Source organism: Cariama cristata, unplaced genomic scaffold, assembly GCF_000690535.1.
Source record: "Cariama cristata isolate BGI_N322 unplaced genomic scaffold, ASM69053v1 scaffold25048, whole genome shotgun sequence".
Taxonomy (NCBI): domain Eukaryota; kingdom Metazoa; phylum Chordata; class Aves; order Cariamiformes; family Cariamidae; genus Cariama; species Cariama cristata.
Window position 1 is genome coordinate 15,159 of NW_009633263.1, and position 9,906 is coordinate 25,064.

The following is a 9,906-nucleotide window of genomic DNA, read 5'->3' on the forward strand; positions in this document are numbered from 1 at the left end:
GGAAGAGGGGAAGAAGGGGAGAAGTGGAAGATTAGAAGAGAATTGATATCTGATTTCTGTACTTAGTTCTACTGCATCAATCCAGTCAATATAAAAGTATGAACTTTGATTTAGATACGGAGGTAAACAAAGGTATAAAACAACTACAATGAGATTAAATATGAGTATAAAACTTTAGTTGTAATGGTTTCTCCACACACGAAAGGGAACAAATTCTGTGATGTGCCCCACAATTATAGGGCACTGGAGAACACAACCCAAGCATGGCAGTCAAAAATCCTTTGGCCCAGTCATTGTGAGAAAAGGAGAAAAACCTAGTCCAGATCTCGGTTTCCATTCCTTTTCTCAACAGGAAATGGCCAACACTTGTCTTCCAATGTTTTGCTCCAGCCTGATTTTAGGCACACCACTCGTAACTGACAAGAGAGAGTATGTGGAATCAAGGCCCCAAAGCGAGTTGAGTCTTGATAACAGATTATGGGTAAAGGGAGGACGGTACTGGAGAAGTGCAGTACACACACTCTATGGTAATGCATGAGGCAGTCTGCTGCAGTGATCTGCACTGGGGCTGCATCTAGAAAGAAGGTGGCTTTTTGGTGAACTGATTTACCTAATGCTGTCCTTTCTGAAGAAAGGATAAAACTTCTCAGATCTAAAGGTGTAGACTTGTTGCACACAGGCAATTCTATGTAAATATTATTCCCTATATTATTCTATGTGAGATGAAAACCAAGAATCACTGAATTAATATTTGCATTCACAATCCGATTGAAAGAGCACAGTGACTTATTTCTGCTCCTTTCATAAGTTCCCTTCTCCACAAGAGACAAAACCCTCCACACTAAAGTAATACTTAATCAGGTAACTTCAACAGATTGCAGTCTCTTTACCTGTCAATTGTTAAGTCTAGGCCACATTGTTCTCGAAGCTGAGGAAGCAGCTCTTCTTTTGACTGTCTGACAGTCATTCCTTTTGCAAAAACTGCATCTAGAAGAAACTTGCATGGCTGTGAACACAAATAGAAAACAATTAAAGATAAATTTATTTAACAGAAAAAAGTAGATTTGCCTCCTGTTCATGTTTTGTGACCAGTCCCACCCACCTAGCAAAATGACCATTAGAATGCTTTTCATACACAAGGTAGGCAATTAATTGACTAAAATTAGGTTTAACTCATTTGTGTAGCAGCAGCTCTTTGACAGGTCATTCAAACACTTGGAATACATGCCACTGCACAAATAGTGTTTTGTGTCTGTATGGCTAGTTGCTACCATTATATCAACGTTCATGAACAATTTGAAAGGAACTTTTAAATTAAATAAGCCACATGATAATAAAAATGTCACTTTCTTGGCTTTCATTGGTTAGACAGACCAGAAATCCATGACTGGAAGTTACTTTTCCATTTATCTTATTCCCTGCTATCAGTTCAACTTCAGTCTCTTATGCTTATCCATTATTAATATGTATTCTGCATTTTGGTCCAAACAAATAGAATTAGAAATTAAGGTGCATACAAAGTCAACCTTTAAAGACTGCAATCTATACAGTGAAATCACTTTTCTTTTTTTTTCTTGTCCCAAAAGATGTAACAAGCAAGTGAGCTGCATTTTTGTTTCAGGCTTGTCTTACGCAGAGAAAACTTTTATCCAGCTAACCATTCTGATAAGCACCGTCTGCAGTGCATGAATGGGACAAATTATGTCAGTACCATATTACTGAAAACTGCACCCACAAACAAAACCAGTTTATTTGGAAAGAATTCTACACGATTTTCATATATTTAAGGAAAACAAATAAACAATTACAGAAGCACAGAATGGTCAGGGTTGGAAGGAACCTCTGGAGATCATCTAGTGCAATCCCCCTGCCATTTGTCCTTCATTTACACTGCAGAAATAGAGGCATTGAAGAGAGATACTGTAGATCACATTCCAATTGTACACTTGGAACAACATAAACAGAAATAATATAAAGTTCCCTTTCTAAATCTAGGAAAACTTGCAGGAAAATGAAGACAAAAGAGGGACTTTCTTTTTTTTCCCAAGATTTCAGAGAAAATCCTTGGCCAAGGCACATATTAACATTTCCATGAATCAATCTTGAAATATTCCACACCTTACCTCTGGCTCATTTACCAGAAGTTGATAGACTTTGACTCTGTATTCACCCTTCTTAAGGGCTCTTCCAAGTCTAATAGTTATCTAGAAGGCAAAAAGAGTATCTGTTAGAATTGGTATTAAAATCACAATTATATTTTGTAACACACTATCAAGACCAATGTAATGATTTCACCTGGCAAGTTAACAAAAAGTTGTAAATGATGTTCTTAAGTTTGTCTATATTGTACCAATATATTTTGAATAATTTAAAATAACTTCTGAATAACCTTATTGTCATCAGAAAATGACGAAAGTGTCTCATTCAGCCGAACACTCTCAAACTCTTGATTACTGGCATAGACTCTGAAGACTTTGAAGTGAGAAGATGGAACTCCAACAAAAGGCTCCAAATGTTGCTTGAAAGCAGACAGTGTAATTCTTTTATCAACATGCACCATCAGCCCTAAGCACAAATAAAGATAAAAATGGCATGAAACACCATGCTACCAAAAAAAAGCACTCTAGAATACCATTTCCATGTAATGCAGTTATCACTTGCAGCAAAACAGTACTGAAAAGACAGAACTAGAGTTAATGGCCACATTTACATTTTATCTGAGGGTGTCACCTAACCTTTAAGAGCTCTACTGTATTTGTGTTTATGGGTAGATAATCCTGGAAGACACAGCAGTTTCAAAATGCCCTATTTTGCAATCAGTGAAGTAGTGGAGCGAAGTAGTACCTTCTCCATTCAGTAAGAAAGTAATTGGAGAGAATCAGATGGAGCGTTTGCAGATAATCTCCCTATGGGTTTCCACTGCCTCAAGGGAAAGATGGAAGTGCTTCTAAGTTAGGGTTGGCCAGGTGTAACCCCATACCACTCATTCGTGACACCAGGCACAGGCCACCCAAATCTTAGTCTCCTCCTGGCTTTCAGGATTAAATGGTTTGATTAACTCTGTGTTCTGGAAGGCCACAGGATACCACAAGGCAAGCTCAAGTCTAGATTAAGGGACTTTTTCATGGAATAATTTTGTAGGAAGGAAAAAAAGTAATTTTTTAAGGAAAAGCAACGGCAGTAACATGCTGTTCTGGAAAGGGAAGTGAATACTTTATCTTTAGAAACTGTGTTTCTTATTATATGCAATCTGGACAACACTACAGCATTATTATATTGTCTCATGATTCATTAGAATAAAAAAGAATCCTATTCAGAACATTTAACTGAACAAATCAATTTTTTTAATTATAAATTTATTCATGTTGTCATACTAAAAATACATAAAAGCTTTCCCCTCAGCTTAATCATTTATACAGCGTACTATAAAAGCATTAAAATCACTGTAAATAAGTAATTCCTGCATCCAACTAGTCCTACCAAAAAAGAGAAAAATTAGAGTACTTCAAGATTAGCCCCAAAGAAAAATCCTTCCAGGCTAAAGGAGTAGTTTTTGGTAGCTGCAATTAAATTTCTCTGTGATTTTAAAAATGAAAGTGTTTGTTCACCAGAAAACTAAAAAAAAAATAAAAAATAAAAAAAAAAATCAGCAAAAAAGATTTTATTCTTTACCTATTACTATTACATCAGGACTTCTGGATTGACAGGAAAACCTTTGCCTTTCAAAGTTCTTATCTTATACCCTGTTAGTCTTTATTTATTCTTCTATTAGTTATAAAACATATGCAGGTATTGAGCACTAAGTGATTTACCTTTATGACAATTAACATATTACTTAGGCTTTTACATTGAACTTGTTTGGACATTTTCATGTTAGCTGTACACTTCACTGGACCTATTGCACTTCAGTTAATGAAAAGCAACAGTCTACTTAATTAATTGATCAATATAAAGTATATTTGAATTTTCTTTACAGTCAAATGACTAGGAGTTTTCAGGTTTGTTAATCTAAATGTTAACAGAATTGTCACTCGGTGAACCACAGTAAATAACTGCATTCTGAAACAGGTGTATCAGTAGCAGCAGATGGAACTATTTTCCTTTCACTGGAAGACAACTCAGCTTGCTCTCCAGAAAACACTTTCAATATAAGGAAATAGATGCATCATAGAGGTAGGTTTTCATTTTCTCAAAAACGAAACAGTAAGATGCTGTTCAAATACGTAATCACTTATTACAAGATCAAAATTAGGCTAGATTTTTGCTGAACGTGGCACCATGTCTCATCTTTGCACTTTCATTAGCTTTAATTTGACATATAATCAAGTTTTTCAATACTGTCATTAGACTTTTTAATAGTAATAAAAGCTGGATTACTTTAAGGCATTTGAAAAAGAATACATACATTTTTGCCCTTCTCCTGAACCTTCATCTGCGGTGTAGGGTTCTGACTTAAAGTACATATATTGTGCTTCTCCTCTGCTCTTGCCACTTTCATCGTATTCACTATCTGTTCCAGAATCTTCTTCTGCTGTGTCCCAAGTTTCTTTCTTCCCCTGATTTGCTTTTGATCGCCTACTACTTGTGATACTATGAGAATCAAGTCCATTAGCCAAGGGAAGTGGGGCATTGTCCACGTTGCATAAAGTATCACTGCTATGACTGGAGCTGAGGATATCACTGTCCACCGAACTTGTACTCCTGTCATTATTTACATCGGAATCTGACCGTTCCTCAGACTGGAGATTTTCTGGATCGGAAATCTGAATTTGGTTTTCAAGTTCTCTGTTTTCTGCTGATGCTGAAGAGTCTATTTCATTTAAAGGTGATTCAATGTTTTCAAAATCACTGGCTTCTGTGCTTTTGCTGCTGTCTCCATTATCCCCCTCCTGTTGCTGCTGCTGCAGGGACAAGCTTTTAAGCTTTTCAGTGCTTTCTTCCAGAATTGCGTCTACAGATTTCATATTACCTACAGGTCCTTTTACTCTTTCACAGGCTTCATCCAAGTTGCCTGAATCTCCACTAGACTTCTGATAAACTGCTCGTCTAAATTGAGATCCAGGTGATTGCTCTGGTAACAAAACATATAGTCTGATTGTATTTGCATGACGATCCAAAAGTTTCCATAAATGAGAATCTGTATATGCCACATGACGATCTAAAGACTCTGAGCTTTCAATAAATACCTGAACATAAAATAACAAGTGTTTTATCATGTAGTGTTATTTTAAATAAACGTAAAAGCAACAATAGGAAACAGATAGGATTGAGCACACATTAGAAGCTACATGACTAAAACATCATCTTTTATAAAAAAATTAAAATACGTATTTAGAAAAAAAATATAGACCAAGGAGTCTGTAGTTTAATAATTCCTTATTTTCATAATCATGTTAAGATTAGAGTGAACTGTAACCAGACTGACCAGCTGCAGTAAACACTTCTATGTTCAGAAGCATATTTAGATATCACTTCATGAGCACCCTTCACCTGTACAGTAACACTAGTTTAGGGCAGTAATGAGCCGACAACTACAGTTGGCAGCCTGTCTTTATTTTCTAGTATAACACCATAAATAAGAAATCTTTAAATGTATACACAGGTAAGCAATAGCGCAAATTAGAACACAAGAGAACAAATTTTTCTTTTCCCTTTGTCAAAGGCCACTGTGTTTTAGTGACAATGTGAACGCAAAAGGGCTTGAAGTAACAGAATAACAAGTTGAAGCCATTGTTCTGCTCAGCTATAAGCCATCAAAGCCTTTGCTAATCTAATGTGTTCTTGAGCTTAAATTTCATAGAGGATGTCAAAATGTGCTAAAAGATGCGTTACTACTACTGTAGTAAAAAGGGCAATGCTACAGATGTCAAGTTATTTAAGTACTAAGTCACTCTTTTTCTGAATGCATTACACAAATATTTGAGACATTTATTAGAAGTCTTTTTGGAAAAACAACATAAATTTGGCTAGGGGAAACATGTACAGTAAAAATTACCGAATTTAAGACAAAAACCCACCAAAAACTTGCTCTTAGTTTTGACATTTCTTTAAGAACTTTAATACTGAAAGCAGGCACAGCTGTTCAGAAGGTTTAGAAAACGAATTAGGCAGGTTTCATAATAATATGCCAAACTTTGTTCCCTAAGAGAGGCTGACAAAAATCTTCATCGTAAGGTTAACCTCACCATCATTTGAATCACTGAGTATCAACCATATGTCCGATCCTGAATCTGCTCTACCTTGTTACGTACACTTGGGTTTATATATACCCTATACCATTCATCAGCACCATAACATTTGGTAGTTAAAAAACCCCCACACAGTACACAGTGAAATACATGACAGTTATCCATTATAAATTCTATACAGATATCCATACCTTTTACAACACAGTGAAGTCTACAAATACATGAAATGAACAATTTAAAAATCACAGCCTGTACCTTATTGCTTCTAAAAAAGCCTTCAGCTTTCAGTGTTTTGCTGGAAACATTCAGAAGACGCAAGTCATTGTAGCAACGTTCTAATACTACCCTCATTGTTTCAGCGGGCAGGTGTGTAGCCTAAAATAAGACATTGACAGTAAGGTAACATGCACATTATACATAAATACTTGCTACAGTTTTTGAAATTCATTTTTTAAGATTATTCATAGGGAAAGGAGAAAGTTTGTTTATTGACTTACAAATCGCAAAAGAAAACATGAGGGAAAAACCTCCCAAACCTGTTCAGTCCCAGTTCCTTTCCACCATGCTTTAGTATGTAGCAAGTGTTAGTTTTTTCCAAAAGGTCACTAGACTAAAACGGTTTGGCTTTGCAGAGAACTGGCAAATTGTTAATGACCAGTAATATAAGGAATTGGTCTTATTATTTTGGGTATGGACGAACTGAAAATAATAAATATTCTCGAGCATCAGGTTTTGCACACTGTTCGCTTAATTCTTAGACTGAATTAAAATTACTGAAATAATATTTTATAACAAACATTATGAAGTTACACCACCGACTTGACTTTACACAGAATTGACCAAGTAAAACATCTGTCTTCCAATTCAATGGAAGTAGTAACATCCCACAGTTTAAGACTATGTAAAAAAAAAAAATCAAGCTGCACCTTAATAACAAGTAGCTGATGAGATAAAAAGGAGTGTTTGTAGGGAGAATGTGGAGAGCTTTGGATGTTAATTTTCAATTACTGAAGCCAATGGGGGAAGTTACAGGTTCATTCAGTTATATAGTAACAGTTCAACAGTTCTGCCACTAACTGGATACTCAATGAGGTGGTTCAAGTTACTAACTCAAAAGAACATAAACCCGACTCTTCAGCTTCCCCAAAAAACTTATTATCTGGTAAGTAGTATGCAATATGGACAGACAGTGGCTAAGCTTATGCAAAAGCCAGGGTAGAATTATGGATGAAAGTAAGCAGCAGACTGCTGCTTTTTAGACAAGCCCAACTGTAACAACTAACATAACCCTACAGGACATGACACACAATATGAACTGCAAAATCTGCAGGCTCTCATTTAAACACATTCTCACAGTCAGACTGAACGAAAACTCTGTAATGCAAGTCCTTAATGACTTTAAATTACCTTTGAAATCAGCTGTTTAAATTCTGAAACTGTTTGATTCAAATAAGCTCGTACGCTTATTGGAGGAGCAACAGATTCAGTCTTCAGGTCAACTACGTGAACCTTTACCATGACCTCTGTAGAGAAGAGGAAAGAGAAAGCAAACCAACATGTGTATACAAGAGAGAATTCAACAGGCAAAGAACACACACATACGCTTGTCTGATATACTGATTAAGAGGTTGCATTAAATACATACAAACAGCAATGAATTTGAAAAGCAATCCAATTCCAGAATTTCATTTTCAGGTCAATTTTAATACCCAAGAGGCAAAAATGTTCTACAGTGACAAATTCCAGTATACCTTAGAACTGCTTCAACTAGAAACAAGCTGGCAACACAGCACAGTAAGTAGTTCTGAGTACTGACTTTGTAAAATTTAGTACAAAGATCTTCTTCTTTCACACATTATAATGAAGTTCTATGTTTTACAAGTTTTATTTTCATGCCATCACACACTATATGATTTTAATCTATCCTTGTCTATATGTAATTACATGTCTTACCACCAGGTTTATAGCACTGAAAAATTTGGTCAGGTCTTCTTGTTTCCAACAGTAAGTCGAACATGTACGTTGATTTGACACCTCCAAGTAATAAACCCATTGGTGTATCCTCTTCTCCTTCATAAGATCGTTCCAAGTAGTCATGAAACTCATCGTATTTGACAAGACGACAGCAATCCAAAGGAACAGCCTCTTCTAAATCCATTAGCTAAATCATGCACACACACAAAAAAAGCCAAAACATTTAATAATGGTTTATCTGTAAGTTTAGTTTTTCCCTTGTAAGCTAGAAATATCTCAGTACGTGTACATCCAGGCATCCTTTGAATTCACAAATTTCATTTGGTTTTAGAAAAAAACATATGTATACATCATATATATTATATACACACACATGTGCAATATATATACATCTTTTCAAAATATATTCAGAGGAATACATTGTCCTATCAGTTATGCTAAATGGCATCTTAGAGGCCTGAGAAAGTATTATCTACTAACTATCTTCTGTGCATCTCAAGGAGATGTCACCACATTCCAAATCTGTAACTGCCTTGCTGGAACTCTCTCAGCCAAAGACACATATGGCAAGAACCAAAGAGTACAAGTAGGTAAGCAAGAAAAGATGTCTTCAACTTCTACCTGTTTGTGGAATGCAAAGATCAACAGATGCCTTGGTGCCCACTGATGTTATTGTATTAGCTATACAGGAAGTTTCTTGAAAGAATTCTCTTATTACATAACTAATACAACATTTTTACTGCAATACAAATGTAAGTGTTCAGAATTCTTTCAACTCACTGAGGTTATGGTGAGTCTAACAGCAGCTCTCACTGGCTGATTTTACAATAAGGGTATGTAAAAAATCACACTGCCTTTTAAAAGGGCAGGCTATATCATTCCAATCATAAATCATCTGATGGCTACTAACAGAAAACTCAGTCAATAATTGCCACCTAGAATACCTCAAAAAAAAACCCCAAAACCAACAACACACACAACCTCCCCCCCAAACCAACCCCCAAAAACAACCCACAACAAAAAACCCCACAGACAACTCCCTACAAACACTCTCACAGCATTAGAAATTTAAAAACTGAAAATACACAACAGCAGAAAAAATTACATCTAACAAACCATTCTGTTATGCATAACGTACCTTGTAAGCTATTTCCACAGCTTCCTTCAGCGTCCTGTCCTTATGAACCTCTAGTTTGTTCTCCATCATTATTTGCTTTATAGGATGCATACAAAACAATTTAATCTATGAAATACAAAAGGAAGAAAAATGATAATGAAGATATTTGCAAATACCTTTCATATTAGAGTACATTTACACTTACAACCCTATATTCACATAATCAAATATAAAATATATCTTTAGCTCTACTTCAGCTATAGGACAGTTTCCTTTCAGCTTGTTACACAACTACAGATAGAAAACATCAAAGGCACAGTAGACAGCATGACTGTGTATATATGTATATCTAGATCTTTTTGCAAGCTAGGGTACAATGTCTATAACCAGAACATCTTTAAACTGCAGGCAGCCTGCAAATCCTCCAAAACAAAATGCACACAGGAGCAATGAATTGGAAATTCCTTTTTCAGAGTTACATATTTTGCCATCATAGCAAACTAATAAAACAAGCAAGAATACCTACGAATCAAGTGAAAGTCAAGCATGACTGTCATGCTTGTAAGTCACAGATGTAATACTTTGTTTGTTACTACTGAATCTACAGTTGGAAAAAGATTCCGCTCT

At 35.7% G+C, this 9,906-nt stretch overlaps 1 protein-coding gene across 1 annotated transcript in view; it reads right to left on the reverse strand.

Annotated features, from left to right (window-relative positions):
* Positions 1-9,906, reverse strand: part of USP47 (ubiquitin specific peptidase 47) — a gene marked incomplete at its 5' end in the record, with an annotated part of 40,430 nt that overhangs the window by 7,990 nt on the left and 22,534 nt on the right. Inside the window, 8 exons of the mRNA XM_009706704.1 lie at positions 891-1,006; positions 2,124-2,204; positions 2,390-2,565; positions 4,406-5,186; positions 6,444-6,563; positions 7,596-7,711; positions 8,142-8,349; positions 9,301-9,405. Of these exons, the coding sequence (XP_009705006.1) occupies positions 891-1,006; positions 2,124-2,204; positions 2,390-2,565; positions 4,406-5,186; positions 6,444-6,563; positions 7,596-7,711; positions 8,142-8,349; positions 9,301-9,405 (1,703 nt within the window). The remainder of the gene's footprint in view (positions 1-890; positions 1,007-2,123; positions 2,205-2,389; positions 2,566-4,405; positions 5,187-6,443; positions 6,564-7,595; positions 7,712-8,141; positions 8,350-9,300; positions 9,406-9,906) is intronic.